Source organism: Nelumbo lutea, chromosome 6 (genome assembly GCF_056320005.1).
Source record: "Nelumbo lutea isolate HS-2025 chromosome 6, American lotus-T2T, whole genome shotgun sequence".
NCBI lineage: Eukaryota > Viridiplantae > Streptophyta > Magnoliopsida > Proteales > Nelumbonaceae > Nelumbo > Nelumbo lutea.
In genome coordinates, this window is record NC_142689.1 from 66,255,520 (window position 1) to 66,274,949 (window position 19,430).

The window sequence follows — 19,430 nt, forward strand, 5'->3', positions numbered from 1 at the left end:
TATTGTTTATGACAATTGACTAATACTTTCTTTATCGTTAATGTTCTCACATGTGCCATTATGTGATTGTTATAATTTTGAAAATGCCCAATTTACCCTTTTATGTTTGAAAGTACCCTTTTTAGTTTGGGAGAGATGATTCTGGTATCAGCTCTAGAGGGAGAGAGGGGGCTCGAAGTTGGTTATCTCTGGCATCAGCATCGGCATCGGCATCAGCATCAATGTATCAGCACGAGAAGGAACAAAATGAGAGAACGTTTTTCCCAGTGTGTGTTCTTGGTATGTAGCCTTCCGTTAGTTCTCTTCTCTTGGAAAACCGAAATGATCGATTGATGCAAAACCCAAAAATTTAAAGGGGACTGAAACAGATCTCTCCCTAAATCCTCCATCTTCCCAATCTCCAAAAATCATTCGTTCCCTGCCTCCTTATTTGCTCAGGGAATATGACCGTTAGTTCAAGCAGAACTCTCTCTCTCTCTCTCAAACAATCAACCGACTACACCCTAGAGAGAGAGAACTTCACCAAAAAACTTTTGTTTGATGTGCACAATCGACGGTGTATACATCGATGGCAGACGTAGTGGAGTATCCATCTGTCCATCGAGTCGCAAGTCACAGCCACCACACCCCGAGGCTTGCTCCCGATTCATCAATGCATCGACAACATTGAGGAGTTTTCTAAACCCATCGCCACTTTCAGATTGAACCAGAGGATCTCCTCTAGTCTCAAGTGCCAGTCTGGACATCCAACTTCCATTTTAGTTCGACAAAAGCATAGGTCTCTCTGGTTCCGGCAGGAAAGAGAAGAAGAAGGATAGCGGAAAGAAGAGAGAGACCATTGTTGCTGCTAGAATTAGTAGCGGAGATGAGCTGGTCTCACCGTCTCAGACTTAAACAGGGGAAGTGAGATCTGTGTCGAGTGTTGCCGCTTTGTGTCATCTGTGTCGAGTGGAGAAAGAAGATGAACAGTAGCTCAACCTGCTAAGGAGAAATCCCAAAAATACTATTTCTCACCAAAGTTCTCCCGTTTGGAAGTTGCAGCAACCGCTGTCGCAGGCGATGGCGATGGTGCTCCGTCTCTGCTTTCGGGTGTTCTGTTCAACTGAGTAAACCCGCACAAACGTGTTAAAACGAGGGACAAAAAAGTTTGAATTAAAGGGTAAAATGGACATTTCAACCATTCTATCCATATGTAACGAGAATAGTAAGACCTAATCAATTGTCAGAAACAATAGGGGTAGGGTTAGTCAATTTTCAAACAGTAAGGGTACACTTAGTTAATTAGTTAAAGCATAAGGGTAGTTTAAGAAATTTACTTTACTAATAAATGTACAATACACTTCTTTTCTTTATATCTTTACTTTACATGATTTAGCAAATTATACAAAACATAGAATTACGTTTGGAAGCTTGAAATCCTTTTAAGCCTTATGAGTCCACGAAGATAATCATCATCATCAACCAAACCTTTTTCCAACTATATGGGGTCTGCTACATGAATCCTATTTTGCCATTTCATATTTTTAATGTCATATATGTAGATAAATTATTAGCGCTTAAATCATTTTTTGCTAATTTTACCCATGCCCTCTTTTGTCTACCTCTAGCATTTTTAGCCTCTTTAACTTGCAGCAAATCACCTTTTATAGGTTAGTATACATTATCTCATTTTATCATCTATTAGAGTTAGGTAGGGGTGCTCATAGTATATTTAGCTAAACCATGAGCTATTTTTTGAAACAAGACCGGTATCACTTGTTTTGAAAAATCGTGAATTGAAACCAAACCAAAACCAATTGGGTGATTGGTTTGGTTCTTTTGGTTTTTCAGTTTTTTATATTTATAACATATATTATGAAAATATATAAAGGTATATATATTCCTTCTAATCTAACTTGTATATGCCTACAACAAAACTTGCGAATGCACTTGTATATTTTACCCATCCTAATCTAATTATATGGGCAACATCATTGTCAATCTAGGGATGCAAACATATCATATCGTATTCGAATTAGGGTATATTCGAATTCAATTTGATACACTATAGATCTGGTCTGATTCGAAGATCTGATTGGATCTGATTTGAATGTGATCTGATACACTATAGATCTGATCCGATTGGATTTCATACTGATTCGAATTTGAATCCAATCAGAATGTTGAATATTTGAATCCAATCCAATCCGATCCGATTTCATTTTTTAAAAAATAAACAAATTATTAAAAGGAAGAGAAAATATAACAACTAAAATAAAGAAAAACAAAAAATACAAATTTTTTTCAACCATTTTTATCATATATATACATGTTTTTCATAAAAAACAAATAATATAAAAATGTACAAATATGCAATATAAATAACATATTTATAAATAAAATATATATAACATATTATATATAGATATAACATATATATTATATCGGATTGGATGGGGGTGATCATATTCCGATCCAAAGATCTGAAATAGGGATATTTGATCCGACAAAATAGGATCGGTCATTTGCACCCCTACCTCAATCTCTCATTTGTTATAAATTATTGAACCAAGTAAGTTCACATTGAGTTGTCTCTTGGTCCCCAATCCTAAATTCTCTGTTTGGGAGGAGCCTAAACAAGGTTCAAAATATCGATACAAGGCAATACACTAGTAGGGCGTATCGGCCTGTATTGGTACTATTTTTTTTTTTATTTTTTTTGAATTTGGTTCAGAGAGGCTGGTTTAAGGCCGATCTACCCCCAGAACCACTCATTGACCCAAAACACCCCTTATACGAAATGATTCCTATCAAAAATTTGAACCTTGATTGTGTAAATATAAATATGTACAATGCAATACAAATCCCATCATTTGTCATGAAACCGTGCATTTGTATTTGCATTTAACATAATTTGTTTGCAGTATTTCTAAGTGAAGTCTAAGTGCATTTTGATTTACACTCTTAAAACCCTTTATTTCTAAGGCATTTGTTCATACTTCATAAGCTTAATTGCATTTAATTCTTCATTAGTATTGAACTTATTTATAATTAGTGCAAATAAATAAGGGCTAGTGGCTAAGGGTGACAATGGACCGGTCTTGGACTGGACGGGTCCAATCCAAAATCAATTTGAATGGTTTGGACGGACCAACAAGACATATCTGATTGGACCAATCCGGTCCAAAATATATATTAGATTGGACTAGACCTGGTCCACCCGTAATAAATTTATATTGGATTCGGTTGGATTAAGCCATTATCCGGTCATTGATATAAGATATGAATATAAGTGTCAATGGATCAGGTTTGAGTTGATACCAATCCAAATTAAAACAAATTTGAACAAATTGGACGGTCTAGACATTGAATTGGACTAGTCCAAAATGGTACAAATTATTCATTGGCTTGCATTGGACCTAATCCATTTGTAATGGACTCACATCGGATTGGATTGGATTAGACCAAATAGACCCCTCTAGTAGAATTTTCTAAAAAAACATTAAAATATCTAAAATACCCATACAATTACTTTTAACAAAAATGTTTGTTTTTCAAAATTTTTATTCATATGAATCACTGCCCCAAATCCGTCCAATCTTATTAGAAAGCCTAAGAAGGTGATTGCAATTGGTTTCAACTGTCATAAACTTTAGGGAAGGTTTCAACAATTAACCCTTAAAGTTTTAATATGAAATCAGATATTTAGTCCTACAATTTCGGTATCGTCATGTTGTTTTTGTTTTTGTTTTTTTATTGTGTGTTAGGTTGGTAACTGACATAATAACTTTTTTGATCCTAAAATTGAATTTTTGTGGTGTTTCCTATTTTTGATAAAACAGATTGGGAAAACAGGATTCGTGTAGCCCACCACAACCACAAGTAGATAGGATTAAGGCTGGGTTTACGTGAAACCAGGTAGTCATGGTTCAGAAGAATCCGAACCCCCTCTCTCTCTCTCTCTCTCTCTCTCTAGCTCAAAATCTTCAGAACCGAAAGTACCGAATGATGACATTTGTTTATCTTTGGAAAATGTTTACCTCTAAGCAAGTATACAGTACAGCTTTTACACTCTGCTTTCTTTTGTCCGTGAAAATGTCTCTGTTTTTCAAAGCAAATGGTGCGAATAGTCACTTAATTGTAACCGGGTAAAAAAAGATATATCAATATCACTATGAACCGATGAACCGTGAATCATCAGGCGATTTTGAGAAGTAGGAAAGCTCATAGGCATGCGAGATTGGCTAGATCCCCTCGTTTGGTGACTTGTAGTCTTATCAACCTAAACATTGTAAACCTTTTTGCTCTCGAAATCCTGCCAACCACAAACAAGAACAGCTTTAGGATAGAGATAGATGAGAAATGCTGATCTTATTTCCCCGAGTAGGATAAGAGTATGTACTCCCAGTCTTCAAAGTAGATTTACTACCTTTATGTTTTTCACTGGAGAGTCTATAGAGCCACCCCATTTCTTTATCCTAGATTCTGCTTGCATAGCCTGCAACGAAGAGCAAGAGAGACTTTTAAACGAGAGAGAGAGAGAGAGAGAGAGAGAGAGAGAGAGAGAGAGAGACCTCTTTGTTCCAATTTGTGGCAAGAGTAATTCCTGTAAGGATCAAGGTTTGCAAGCCCACTCCAGTGATCATTCCAGTCCATATTCCCTGTCAATTAGATGTCGAAAACATTCAAATTGATCAGAACTTGAAATAAATGATTCAAAGACAAGTGTTATGCCAGGTAATACATCAAAATCCAGTTAATTGACTAGGATCACAGGACCAGTAGAATGGTCCCATAAATTTTCAAGGATTACTGATCAATAGATGGCCCAGGGGACGAGTTTGATTTAGTGTACCTTTACTCCCATGTTCAATAGAGAGCCGAGGCAGAACCCAAGAGGAATGCCAACAATGTAATAACATCCCACATTGACATAAGCCACTAACCACTGCCATCCTGCTCCTACGGCCACTCCTGCAATCAGAAGATGTGCAGCTTTAAGATTTAAGACTTTCCAGATTTGAATGATACTTCTGGGTCATGTTGGAAAGAGGGGGGCACTTGTTGTAGCCATGGTGGCAATGAGAAGATGCAGCAGCCTGTTTTATATTTTTCTTACTTACCTGTTAGAACAGGTTGAACACTGTTAAGTAACAATGTGAAGGCGAAGATGACGGCGAGATGAGAGACAACATCAGCAACCTCGGAGCTGTTTGTGAAGGGGAGAGCATACACATTTCTCAGAGCTAGGACGAGGACGAAGAATACCATCCCCATCAGTGCTGAAGAAAGCACCACCACTAGTATTGAGAATTTGGCTGCATTTGGCCGACCAGCTCCTAGTTCATTTGAGATCCTCACACTGCAGCAGCACATGGAAACAAGTTACTGACAGTACAGTTCTTAACAGTAAATCTGTAATGGGTGATCTATCAACCCTTTCAAATATACTCAATTTATGGTCCAAAGTGTCCTCACATTTTAGCCAAGCATCTGAATCTACAGATCATAGCCAACATATGTGGGGCATTTTGTCCCTAGTACAGTGGATGACAGGTACAAATACATGCTTACCTGATAGCTGCATTGAAGCCGAAGAATATCATGATCTCCCACCCATTCAAGTTGTTACTGCATAGATTAAACAGAACAATAATGTCAATAATGAAGCTTTAGTCACTGAAAATTGGTCTGCCGTTTAATTTATATATATAGCTAGCAGACTAGAGCCTTACCATATTGATATGGCAGCTACTGCTATTTCGGCATTCTTCAAGCGGCCGGCCAGCACGATCAGTACCATGTAGTACCAGAATTCAAGGCTACATGGTCATGAGAGAGGACCCGTTAATCACAAATATGAGTGCTAGCTAATAATAATATATAGAACTGCAAAACAACTCAGGGTCAGTTCGGTTTGCACCGGGAATCCGAATGGTCTATTCCATCTGTTTGGTTCATTAGGAAATTGGAATAAGCTGGAATGAGATTTCATTGGCAAGGAAGGGAGATGAATGAGGAAATTTCATTCTACCAAGAATGAAAATGGGATTTCAACTCCATTTGATCAAACAGTTGGAATTGGAATGGCCGATTCCAGACCCCTATTCCTGCGAACCCAAATAAGGCCCTGTTTGATTTGTAGAAATAGGGGTCCAGAATTGGAATTGGAATGGGGTATTCTGATACCAACTGTTTGGTTGGAAGAATCGAAATCCCATTCCCATTACAATGGAGTGGCATTCCCCCATTTGAGGGAATAGCCATTCCCTGCCCTTCACTTGGGAATGGAATCTCATTCTTGCTGATTCCAATTCTCATTTCCATTCCTGTTTGAACCAACCTTTCAGATTTCTAAAAATTTCGTTTCTGATTCTAATTCTGACTGTGAACCAAACAGACCCTAAATTGTTCAAATGTGGGCCCTAACAAGCACCACCAAATGTTGCTGGGGCCAATGAGAGAAGGGTCTCAAAATGGGGTTTGGCCAAATTAATTGGCTCTTACCACATCATGATGGCCGAAGCAACTGAGAGGCGGGCGAAAGCTCCCAAGTCACGGAAGGCGCTCCAACTGAAGCCGGTCCAGGCACCAGGGCAATAGCCCATGGCTATGTAAGCAAACTGGCCCAACACCACCACCCACCATGATATATTGAGCGCGGCCGCTGCACCGGTCAAGCCGAGCTTGAACTGAACTATGAATAACCAGCTCAACAAGATATGGAACAAAAGGGCTACCCCAGATACCCATGCCATCGTCATTACTTTGCTTTGTGCCTGTAAGAACTTCTGTATGGGGAAATTGAAGCCGTAGGCGAACAACTGTGGGATCATGTAGAGCGAGAACTTTCCAGCAAGCTCAGCGATCTGGTCGTTCTGGCCGAAGAGCTTCAGGATCGGTGTGGCAAAGATATAAATGGGGAGTAGACAGACGCACGTTACGTTGAGTATGACCCAGGAACGCTGCATGTAGACACCCAGCATGTGTAGCTGCTTTGCTCCGAATGCTTGCCCACACAGTGTCTCCAGTGCACTCCCCATTCCCAACTGTTGAAATTACAAGAAGGATGAGTACAGAAAGGTATATGCTTGCTAATTTTTGCTGTCAAAATTTACAACAACATAGAATTGAAAAATTGTTGCACACTAATAACCAACCGGAACAAAATCCACTTTCTGGCTTTTGTCTTGGGTTCACTATAGTCGGTGAGAAAAATTAAAAGTGGCTGAAGAAAGGGTTGACAGATTGAATCAGACAAACTCGGATTTGGGTTTTGAAAACTTGACCGAAAATGAAACAGTTTTGACCATCTGATGGTTTTATGGTCTAAAATCAGACTCGAAATCATGCCAATTTCTGGGTTAATTGGTCCGATCCTATTTTCAAAACCATGATACTCACAACTTTTTGCATCCTTCCATTGGGAATATCCCATAATTTTTTATTAAAGGGGCTGTGAAGACGGTTTTGTAAGGATCGAATCTGAATTGGAATGGCAACAAAAATCAATGAAGGAAGAAATTGGATGAATTGGGCGGCCAAAAGATTTCTTTGGAAAATCCCATTAATATTGTGATAATTTGGTCAAACTAAGAAGAGGGGTTCATATTGAAGTATTGGGGATAAATACAAAAAATATGAGTGGCAATAATGACAAATAGGACATAATTTAAAATGTAGGAAGGCTATAATATGATAAACGTCATCTTACAGCTTCAAGTACTTCACTCAGATTTTTTTTTTTTTTCTATTCAACGAGGGTTTCTTAGATGAACAGTCGCACTCGCACGTATATCATATATGAAAATGAAATAGTCGATCTTGACCCAACATTAAATGAGGTAGGCCCCACCCAATATGAAATAGCTGCATGGAAACACAGATGCTCAACCACCATCCAAACTCACCTCTGATGCAGAATCCCTACCAAAAGGGCTCTTAATCAAAGCATAAGCCCTAAGCCCTCCCAAATGGCTCATAATGAGGATTCGATTCTCACTAAACATAAAAATTTTCTATGTTTGTATGTGAAGATCAAATGAATTCTTCAATTTAATCATGCTGATATTTGGCACGACTCGATCTCTTCAGTAGGACCAATTAAATGGTGGATCATGATACTTGTAAGACTACTGGTTAAATGTGATCTCTTGATGCCGTGACGACAACTACCAACAAGAACTTAATGAAAGTCCAAAAGAAAAGAAAAATAGAAAATGTAAAATCGAAGCATTCCATTCGAAATTTTCGATTGTCAAAACCTAAACTAAAGTCCGTCATCGGATGTAAGATTTATTAATTCTTCTAGCTCTACATGCAGATATGTGAGAGAAATTAAGGGGAGAAGACGAGGAGAGCAGATTACCATGATGCCGAAAGCGAGGCCAGCGATGACCATGTTCTCAGTGGAGACGGCATCGAGCTCGAGAGTGGTGAGATGGCCAGCGAACACTTGAGTGATGGCTCCAAGAGAATACTGAGCGATGGAAGTGAAAATGGCGGGAGCAGCCAAATACCAGAGCTTCTTGTTCTCGTTTATCGCTTCCTTGACGAAATGCACACAACTCCCAATCTCCTCGATGTTTGCTTCTCGTTCCAAAAGCCGCTCATTCAGTTCGCCGCCGTTCACGGTGTCGCTCCTCCTCATCTTCTTCTTCTTCTCTCTCGTCTCAGTGGAAGTGGAGAAGAGCACGATCTTATAATAGTCCGATAGTTATTGCAGCAGCCTAGACAGGAAGCTCGTGGGAGGTTCACCGAGAGCGGATTTCTCGTGGGCAGAGATATCGGATTTTCCGTTGAACTTTATATATAACATTCCGTCGTTTTCCTTGCTTACAATCGAGGTTGACCTCTGTATTATGGGCCGTAGATTAATAAGGGACAATGCCCCCAGCCAGAGATATTTATGGCCCACAACCATTTAGACCGTACTTATAACAGGGTGCAAATGGATCGGGTCAAATCTGATCTTATTTTTGTCGGAGTCAGATAAGGATTGTAGAATTAGAAGATCCAATTTTAGAAAGATCCGGTCTGATATATATAAATTTATTTATAAAAGGATATGTTTAAATTAATATATGTATAAATATATTTATATTACATTTTTGTAATTTTTTATTTTATTAATTAAATAAAATAAAGGCGCTACATGAAACATCATAAGCTGCTACATGAAAGGCGCACTTATTAGTTAAAATGGCCCTATTACAGCCATCAAACGCAGCTTATCTAGCCTATGGGAGCTTGATCAATCAAACCATCCACCCCCACACCCTCGTGAATTTTGATGAATATCGACGAGTAATTTATTAATTTAGGGAGAATGACCGATAATTCCAAGGTCAAAATTTGTAGATTCAAAGTACATTGGGGGTAGGTGCCAGATACAAATTGATGCTAATTCACGGGTTGGTATGAGTGTATAGAGTGTGGTTTTTGAACATTCTGAATGTTTATAACTTTGCAGTGAGAATCAGAAATCTGCATTAGGCCTGTCCGTACTTTTTCGATTAATTTATGGGAAACTCTCACAATGATAATGTTTATGACTTTTGATTTTAGTTTTAGACTTGAAGAGACCCGTGCAATGCATGGGTATTAAAAATCTACCCGTATTACAGTCAATGTCTTAACTGAACTGGTTGTTGGTGAGTTTAAAGAGCCCGGTATTTAATTATTAATTTTTAAAATTAAAAAAAATACAAAGTTTAAAGGATTTGAAAAACAGTCTAGTCTGACATGGAGAACTGCATTTTGGCATAGTATAGATACGTTTAAAGAACCCTTTTTACAGAGGTATTTCATATAATGCTAAGCAAAATAATGGGTACTATTTAGAAATATTTATTTTAAAATACTCAAAGTACAAAAATACCCTTACATATAATAACTATTTTAGGAAGTAATGAAAATCTTTTTATTTTTTTCCGCAAGGAAACAACCAGTCAACCACTACAAGGATAAGAACAAAAAGCACAATACAAGACCAAACTAAACTAACAACCACTACAACAGACAAATTGATGGGTTCAGTTGGTAAGTTGTTCAATTTGTTGTAGTGGAGACTTGGGATCAAATTATGGTGACCATAGTTTAGGGGATGGTTGTATTACAGGCTTTTGGCTAATGCAATGCAATATAAACGAATTTGGATTAGTTGAACGCCTTAGCTATTTAGTGGACTGTGAAACTAATGATAAAGTTTCACATTAATAATAAATTCATAGGCCCCACTGTAAAAGATGCAGGCTCCATGTATTTAATACTGACATCAAATCTTATCATTGATTCCACAGCCATTGAACAACTAAAACGTTCAACTAAATCTTACTCAATATAAACATAAAGTCTTTGGGTCATCCAGTTCCCAAACTAGATTTCAAAATAAAAGAAGAAAAGAATTTTCGTGCTCAACTACGTTGATTGCACTCCCACTCTCTCACCGGCAAGCCTGGCTCTACAGAGATATAGCTTTAGCTGATCTGAATTCAATAAAATCCCAAATCCAACCTAGTATGAGTAGTGCTCCAAAAGATGCAAAACCAACTTCTTTTAACTGACTAGATATGCGGTGTGCAATAATTATAAGACCAAGAGTCCTTGCATATGGACCATTTGAGTTTATATTAACAATGACCCAACACAGGCAGCAGTTGATCAGAGTACATCTGCTGCAACTGTGATGGGATGCGATTCCAATGGAAAACGGACACAGCACTGTTTGAAATAAAAAATAAGTTAATATGATGCGATTCAGTGCCAGTGGCAGGTCCTAACTCCTACTCTACACCGCAGATAGAACTGCCCCAAAGTCCCCGAACTGTGTTTTGTGACATACACGATAGTTTATTTATATTAAGGCTTTAGGGTCCAGGTACACGCGATTATTTGTTCACTAATATATTTATCTTTCAACTTTCAGCTTGCAATACTAATTTTAGCATGAGAGCAATCCTATTGAGTTAGTCACCTAGGATTCCTTGAGCTTCATTGTTTTGCAGACCGAACCAGCTCGCCATGCAGTCAAGTTCTAGGTCATCCTCCAATTAGGAGTATTTAGATCGCGCACCATCAGCTTGTAATTGCAAATTTTAATGTTTTTATAAATAAAAAAAATTAAAAACTGATTTAAAAAACATAAATTAAATATAAAATAATACATATAACATATCTAAAACATATTTCTATATTAATGCAAAAATATATATTTAAACACACACAATGACAAAAACAATTCAGCCTATGGATCGGTTTTAGAAACATTGCTTTCAATTTAATGCTCACACTGAATTCTCTTCCTCTCATTTTTTGCACATCTTCCCTCACCCTTAAAACCCCTCATTTTCTCTTAAATTTATTTGAATCCCTTTTGATCTTCTCCAATAACATAAGGGTAGAAATTACATGAATTGGGTTAGATTATGAGCTAACAGAGACCGACACTAAACATAAAATTTAGCTTGAACCCAAATTGAGGTCAAAACCTAAACTTACCAAACCAAATCTAACCAAAATTCTATTCACCAATTACAGAATTCACGTTGGGAACATCTCCCAATGACAACTATAATAAATGTTCTCAATGCATGCTGAGATGTGCATGTGGGGAGAACCCTACCAATTTAATCTGACATTATACATCTCACCATATCACTGGGGCCATTATAAAAGTAGGACCTGTTATGTATAAGATGTGTGGTGTCAGATGTTATTGGTAAGGTGTTAGAGCGTATTTTATTGGGAGGTGATCTGAATTCTTCACTGTCTAGTTGATTTACGATAAAAAGAGATATGGTTATAAAGAGTTTGGATCTCTTGCCCACAAGAATTCTATCCATGTTAATCGCAGTTACACATGGAGAATATCTCATCCTCTGAATAATATTATGTGGGGGAGATTTTCTTAATTCACGGGGGATAGTGTATTGTAGGTAGGCGTGGGTAGGAGATCCGAAGTCGGTTATAAACTCAAAAGCCCGAAAAAAGTGATATCAGATAGAATCTTGATAGGACTCCGAATCTCCTGCCCATGAGAACCCTACCCACACCTACCCACAATACACCGCCCCCAATGAATTGGGAACATCTCCCCCTGCATAATACTATACAGAAGATGAAATGTTCTCCATGAGTGGCTGAGATAAACGTGGGCAGGAGATCCGGACTATCTTGATAGTCATTCATCCCCCCGCCCAACACACATTTCCTGAGTTGCAGTTTATGCTGAAATCTGGTGCGTTACTAGTTACCTGTGTCCCATTTTTATAGGAATCTGATAATATTTTATTGGATAAATATCCATATGCAGAAAAGCGCAATAAACAGTTACCAGTTTCTTATTGGACCAATTCAAAGCGATAAAGACTAATATAGATTGATATAGGGATTGGTATAGGCCAGCAGAGATTGAGGCAAGCCTATACACAATTTTATATCAAGCTTAATTTTTAAATTTTAATAAATATAATAAAAATGATATATTGTTGCTTGTGAAGAAGTGCAAGAATTATATAAAGTTGACTTGTGGATATTTGTGGATCTTTGTTCCTCTGTATAAATTATATAGATATGGAGATAATATTAATTTAAAATAACTCTTTCATTCAAATGTATATAATATTATTTAATTTTGGATGTATTTAATATATTAATTTGTACCAGCGGATATGCATATTTTAGTCGATTGGGCTGCAAGTGGCTGTGAGAACGGTGTGAAGATGTGCTCACATATTCATGCATCTCATTTCTTAAAATTACTTTGGTCAATGGCTAAATATTGAGTTTGGATCTCCCACCCATCCTCAGTACAGTTGTACATTCAGAACATCTCCCATGTTATCATTGGGGAAATGTTTCCAATGCATAACTGTGAATTAAGTGGGTAGGAGATCTGAATTTCAAAATATCTATATGTTCAATACAAAAAAAAAAATAATAAAAAATATGGTGCATTGCATGATTCAAAGAGGCAAAACATTTAGGCTGTGTTTGGTTTGAAGGAAAGAATAGGGAAAGGAAGGGAAATATAGGGAAATCTTTACAAATCTTGTATAGATTTTCTTACATTTCCCTTTTTTTCCATATATTTTCCTTCAAACCAAACATAGCCTTAAGGTCCGTTTGATTTGCAGGAATAGGGGTCTGGAATCGGAATGGAATGGATTATTCCGATTCTAACTGTTTGGTTGTGCGGAATTGGAATTTCATTCCCATTCTGATTTCGAAGGATTTCGATTTCGATTCCAATTCTAACTACAAACCAAACAGACCCTTAGAAAGGCCCCATTTGATTTGTGGAATAGGGGTCTGGTTCCGATTCCAACCATTTGGTTGGATGGAATTGGAATCTCATTCCCATTCCTACTGAAATGGCATTCTCCCATTTGAGGGAATGGCCATTCCCTGCCCCTCAAGATTGAAATCCTATACTTGCTGATTCCAATTTTCCTTCCCATTTCTACTCGAATTCAAATTAGAATTAGAAACATATAAACTCGAATTCGGCTTGGGTCAAGTTCAACAGTGACTAAATATAAAAAAGTTACAAATATAAATAATTATTTATTATTATATTATATTATAAAAAAGTAAAAATAGTATATAAATATAAACTTGATTAGGCTCGTGAATTTCATTGGTTGGAACTTGGCTTGATTAATAAACGAGTCTATATGTTGGATTCGAACTTGACTCAAAAGTTAAAACTCAGTTTAGACTGAACCGAGTCAACCTTTTTATGAGCCTAAGCTTAAATAGCTTGTGAAAAACTCCGTTCATGTTCACTCCTACTCAACTCCACTCAGACCAAAGTGCCTGAACAAAACCCGAGCTGGTACTTTAAAATTTAAACGGTAGCACAACTCGATTTTGCAACATAATGTTTGAAAACAAGAAGTTCTACCAGAACTGGCAGTTAGGTTGACATCAAGATAGCAATCCTGCGTTATGGTAAATGTAGATAAAAAGGCGTAGGTATGATCCAGGTTATGAATATCTCAATCATTTTCAGTCCTAAAAAATATATAAAAAAGGGTAAAATACAAAGATTTTTCCTGAAGTTTCTGACAATCATAAAAGGCTCCCCTTTAGTTTCACTTTAACAAAGCTTCTCCAAATCTTTTAAAGAATTCGACAAAAACCTTCCTTCTGTCATATACTAAGCTTTCTCTTCCTTCTAAACTAAAACACGAACATTGATTTCCCATGCAAGAGAGTGAGTTTCTCATGGGTGGGTGAAGATGAGGATGATGAGAACTCTTAGGAAGCCAACAAGGATTAAAATAGAGAGCTGTGTCTGATGTTATTGGATTTCTTCCACCTCAGGCAAGGCAATGCCAGGGCAATCAGAGCGGTTCTTGGGCCAATCATCAATAAAATGGCGAAGGGGATATTGTGGTTGTTGTTGTTCACTTGTTCTAATTGAGTTTAGGAGATGGACTAAAGTTTATGCAATTCATGTAAGAACTTCGGTGTGAAGGGTTGAGAAGGGAATTAGAGTAGACAAGTTCAACTCCATATGAAAGGAATCCTTAAATGGGATTTGTTGTTTTGCGAACGGAGAAATCCTTAGCTTTTAGGTTCATCGAGGGAGAGAGCATAGATATGCCTTGGGAATCTTGGGCTTGATCATCAAACTTCTCTTTGTTCAATAGAGTCATTCTATAGAGAGCAAAGGAACAAAGAAAAAAAATGAAAGAAGGAAAAAGATGATTGTGGATAGGATATTTTTTCTACATGTAACCATACCCCTTGAATCCAAAAGTAGAACCTTTTGAAATCCAAGGTAATGGTGCACGATTTGGAAGCTCCTACCTGGAGGGTAGCTCGGATGTTGGTTTGCTTTGCTGGCCGGTTGAACTGCAAGAAAGGGATGCTCAGAGGACCTGGGGTGGCTTACTCGGTGTGGGCGCTCCGATGCTTTAGTTAGTGTTCTGTAGTGCGAACTGAAAGTTTATATGCTATCAAGCTAGTGAACAAATAATCGTGTGTACCTTATGTTGTTGAGATAGGTGCCTTTATATAGGTGAGTTGTCGTGGTCCTCACGAAATACGTCCGAGATCTTCTGCCCGTGCTATTAAGAGTCCATTCTACACCAAAGGGTGGACTTCGTGCTAGCTGATAAGGCTTATCGAGTTCGTCTGATTCGGGCAGGATGAGGATAAGACCTACATACATGTGGCATGATCCCAGAGAGCTTGGAGACACCTGTCTAGCTTCTAGAAATAGGCTACATGTCACTTCAGCAGGTTGGGCCATCGCAAGTTACTTGGACCTCGGTCCTGGCCAAGGTGCTCGAGGTGCCCAAGGTGACCTAACCTACTGAGGTGGTAGGAAATGCCGAGTCAATGTCCAGTTAGCAGGTCATGTCCATGTGTTTGCTCATTAGTAGATCGTGCCAAATCACCCCTCATCAATTGCCCTCACTCCTCGTGCCAGGGGTCCTGACCCGGTGCAGGGAGTTCATGACGAGCTTAGGCAGATTTGGCCCGGTCTTTTCCCTAACCGAGGTTCGATATAGATGTCAAATTAATGATCCAATAGGCTGAACCATAAACCAGGTTGTGTATCGAAGATGTGCGGATGCCACTCGGATTACAAACTCCACGAATGTCAAAATGCATGCTCAACTGATTTTACGATCGGAAGTCATGCGACTGGTTTTATAGGAGTCATTGGATCAAGACGATCTGAGCCATCTATGACCGGCTACAACGACTATAAATAGGGGCCTTGGGGTCCCATTCGCCTTGTCTCATTTCGGATTCTTGTGCTCTAGAGGTCGTGTGCTAGCTTCTCGGTCGGTGGTCTTTGTCTTGTCTTTGAGGTTGTTTTCCCTTCTATTGTCTTAGGTAAGTCACCTTCCCTTGCCTTAGTTTTCTTGCTTCCAATATGTCAAGTGGTAGTACTGGTAGCCTGTTTAATATGAGTAGTGATTTGGATCAGGCCGAAGAGGGCACCTCGGTCCAAGACTTGAAATCTGGCCTGGCCAAGATGGTCATGTTGACCCATAGTTCAGAGTCTATCCTAGTCGAGGCAAACACCTCGGTTTAGGAGCGACAAGCTTTTGGTAAAAAGGTATCATCTTCTCATCGCGTTCGTCCTCCTCGGGGGCCAGATTGCTTCGGTCCTTCTATTTTGATGCCCAAGCGGATTAGTGCTCTGGCTGTCCATTATAAGTTCCCCGATCACTATGGCTATAACCTTCCTTTGAAGAGTTTTCCCTGGGAACATGATGACGATGAAATCATCGTCTTCGAGGAGTAGTTGATTGTTGGGCTTTGGTTCCCTCTTCACCCTTTTATTATTGAAGTGTTAAACTTCTTCGGTGTCACCATTGACCAGCTTCATTCGAACTTGGTTCGTACCATGGTCAACTGTGGTTAGCACCATCTCCTTGTTTTATGACCGTGGCCTTCCCCTAGATATTGATACCTTCACCTCACTATGCTCAATAAAAAAGAACCCTATCGGCCTGAAGGGGGTAGACAAATTTAGTTACTACATTGCTTACCGACATGGGTTTAAGCTGCTCCATGGGTACCCTTCTAAGGTGTCGGCCTAAAAGACTAGGTATTTTATAGTGATCATTGAAGGGGGTGGCCCTTAACAACTCAATGGAGAACCACCATTAGTAACTCCGGAGACTGCTTGAGTAGGAAGATGAAAAAGAAGATGTGGTCCTTAGTTGAGCTTGGTTTGGAATTGGGAAAATATTTGGCTGAGGACAAACTTGTTAAATTAGGTTGAGTTCTCCGAGTAGGTCGCCACCTCGGCACGCACACACTTTTCTTTTTTTCTGTTATCTTTTTTATCACTTCGGCTAATAGGGTGCTTGCTTTCCTTTGGTGTTATGACGGGTGTCTTGATAACCAACCTCTTCGTAGGTATGAAGAAGAGAAAGACATCTTGAGGTGAAAGTTCCCAGGAGCCTAAAGTCGAGCCCGCCACCCCTGTTCCAAATGAAGACCCTTCGATCATCAACTTGGTCGAGGAGGACCAAGAGAAGGAGTCTTCGCCTCCCCAACCTAAGGCAGTTCCAGGATCCGAACCTCAGACCGTTAATCTCGAGGCCAGTTCTTCTGGTGACGGCCCCAAGATGGTCTGAAGTGTCTTGAATGCGCAGACTAGCCTCTTAAAGAGTAAGGATGTGGTTTTTCCCAAGGTGGTCTCTAAGTTTGTCGGGTTGCCTGGCGCTCAACTCGACACTAAGGCTATAAGTCATGTTATGGCGGTATGTCTCCGATCTCGGTACCTTGCTTCTACTCGCTCCATCTTTCATACTTAGTAAATTCGTTTACTTTTGCAGGTGAACTCCATGATCCACTCCCTTATGCAGTAGACTGAGCAGCACCTAAAAAGGGCACTGGACGCCGAGGTGAAAATTGAACACGCCGAGGGAGCACTCGCAGAGTGCTAGAGTCGAATGTTGAAGGTTGTTGATGCTCTAGAAACTGGAGGCTGAGGTGCTAGCGAAGAAGGAACAGAACGAGAAACTGATGAAGGAAATCGAGGAGTTGAAAGTTGCTTCTACCAAGTGTGAGGCCGCTCTTATCCAAGGTATTAAGGACATCGGGGTCGCCGCTGTTGTTGCCGACAAAGCCTCACCGGAGTACAATCAAATGAGAGAGGAGGTCAGTTTAGATGCCTTTCAGAAGGGCTTCAAACTTTGCCGTTGGTTGACCAAGCGCAAGTTCCTCGAGCTCGACCTCGAAGCTATCACCATGGTCCGAGTCACCACTAAGACGGTCATAGAAGTTGACCAAGAGGCATACTCCAACGAGTAGAGTGACGATAGTCTTAACAGGGGAGCAATGAAAAAGGGCCCGGATGCCACAATTGATGAGGTCGTGGAGGCTGATGAGGTTTTTGTTGCTGAAGACGTTATGGAGGTTGAGCCGACCAAGAATTCTGCTAAAGATGTTGAAGGTGGGGGCAAGGAGCCCCATGAAGACTGAACTTTTTGCTTCTTTTCTTTGGACCCCCTATAAACACAATCTTTGTCGAGCCTCCGTGCTCGGTTTAGTAATTTTCCCCCTTCTTTTTGCTGAATGTACAAATCATCCTTTTTTGGAATAAATGAAATGCTCTTTTTGTCACCCTGCATACAATGTTTTGTACTTGAAAATTTTTCCAAGTGTAGGTTGCCCGTAGGTGCCAAGATTTTAGCACAACTAGGCACAACAAGGAGTAACCCAAAGTAACTATAAATTGAAGTGAACAAGCATTATAGGGTATGTGACCTGAATTGCCTATACACCAATGAGGCATAAGTGAGGATCGCCCGTGCTGCCCATGTGCTTAGAAAGCGACTGGGTCTTATTCATCTTTAGCGCTAAGGTCAATATTGGCTTGGCACTGTGGCCCTTAGGATTTGGGAGCAACTAGTGGTCCACTCTTTGTTGTATCATTTAGCCGATGTACGACTTGACCAATTCGCCTAAGCGGATGGTCATCTAGACTTAAAAGATTTTGGCAAATGCTTGTTTCCCGAGCTCACAGGTAGTATCTTCTTAGGTTGTCGACGTTCTAGGCATGGGGCACCTGCCTCCTTTCCAACGTCTCGAGTTCATACATTCCTTCACCAAATACTCATCTTACTCTGTACGGATCCTCCTAGTTTGGTCCAAGCTTACCCACACCGGGCTCAAGTACCATCACTTTCTGGAGTATGAGGTCACCAATGCAGAATTAGCATCGCTTGACTCGAGCATTGTAGTATCGAGCTACTCACTATTGGTAGGCCAGGTCATGTACCTCTTCAACCAAGTCGAGGTTTGTTCGTAGCTCATCGTCGCTGGCCTCGTTGTACGCCGCTAGCTGCAAGGTTGGTACTTTGATCTCAATTGGTATGACGACTACCGTACCGTAGGTCAAGTTAAACGTTGTCTCGCCGATTGCGGTCTTGATGGTGGCCATGTAGGCCCATAGGATGTTGGGCAGCTTGTTGACCCACAAACTCAGCTTACGCCAGGAGAGCTTTCACTCCATGGAGAATCGCCTTGTTCATCACCTCAGCCTATCCATTCGCTTGGGGATGCACCACCGTCTGGATCCCCATCTCGATGCACCGGTTCTGGAACTTGATATTTTCAAAATGTTTCCCATTGTCATAGATCAGCACCTTAGGTAGTCCGAATCGACATACTATGTTCCTCCAGAAGAAATTCTACACATTCCTGGATGTGATTGTTACCAAGGGCTCGACTTCCACCCACTTCGTAAAATAATCAACTGCCACGACCAAGAATCTTCTCTACCCAGTTGTAGGTAGGAACGGATCAAGGATGTCTATTCCCCATTGGGCCAAAGGCCACATGCTAGTCAGATACTTCAGGTCGGCGGCAGGTTGATGAAGGATGTTAGCATGCCTCTAGCAGTTGTCACACTTCCGAACAAGTTCGATTGCATTCGCTTTCATGGTAGGGCGGTAATATCCTTGCCTTAT

General features: G+C 39.8%; 1 protein-coding gene and 1 long non-coding RNA gene across 2 annotated transcripts; both read right to left on the minus strand.

Moving 5' to 3' along the window:
- Window positions 1–5: 5 nt before the first annotated feature.
- On the minus strand, window positions 6–1,104 carry LOC148849339 (uncharacterized). The gene is made up of 2 exons (XR_016100892.1): window positions 1,015–1,104; window positions 6–939 (listed from the first exon to the last, which is right to left on the minus strand). It is a non-coding gene; the product is annotated as an uncharacterized LOC148849339 (long non-coding RNA).
- A 2,874-nt stretch (window positions 1,105–3,978) lies between these two features.
- Window positions 3,979–8,854, minus strand: LOC148849340 (protein DETOXIFICATION 33-like). The gene is made up of 9 exons (XM_088950410.1): window positions 8,348–8,854; window positions 6,487–7,028; window positions 5,715–5,801; window positions 5,554–5,610; window positions 5,103–5,341; window positions 4,835–4,953; window positions 4,554–4,640; window positions 4,409–4,477; window positions 3,979–4,294 (listed from the first exon to the last, which is right to left on the minus strand). The coding sequence occupies exons 1-9, from the start codon at window positions 8,627–8,629 to the stop codon at window positions 4,262–4,264; spliced, it is 1,515 nt and encodes a 504-aa protein (XP_088806536.1). The 5' UTR covers window positions 8,630–8,854; the 3' UTR covers window positions 3,979–4,261.
- Between the last annotated feature and the right edge of the window lie 10,576 nt (window positions 8,855–19,430).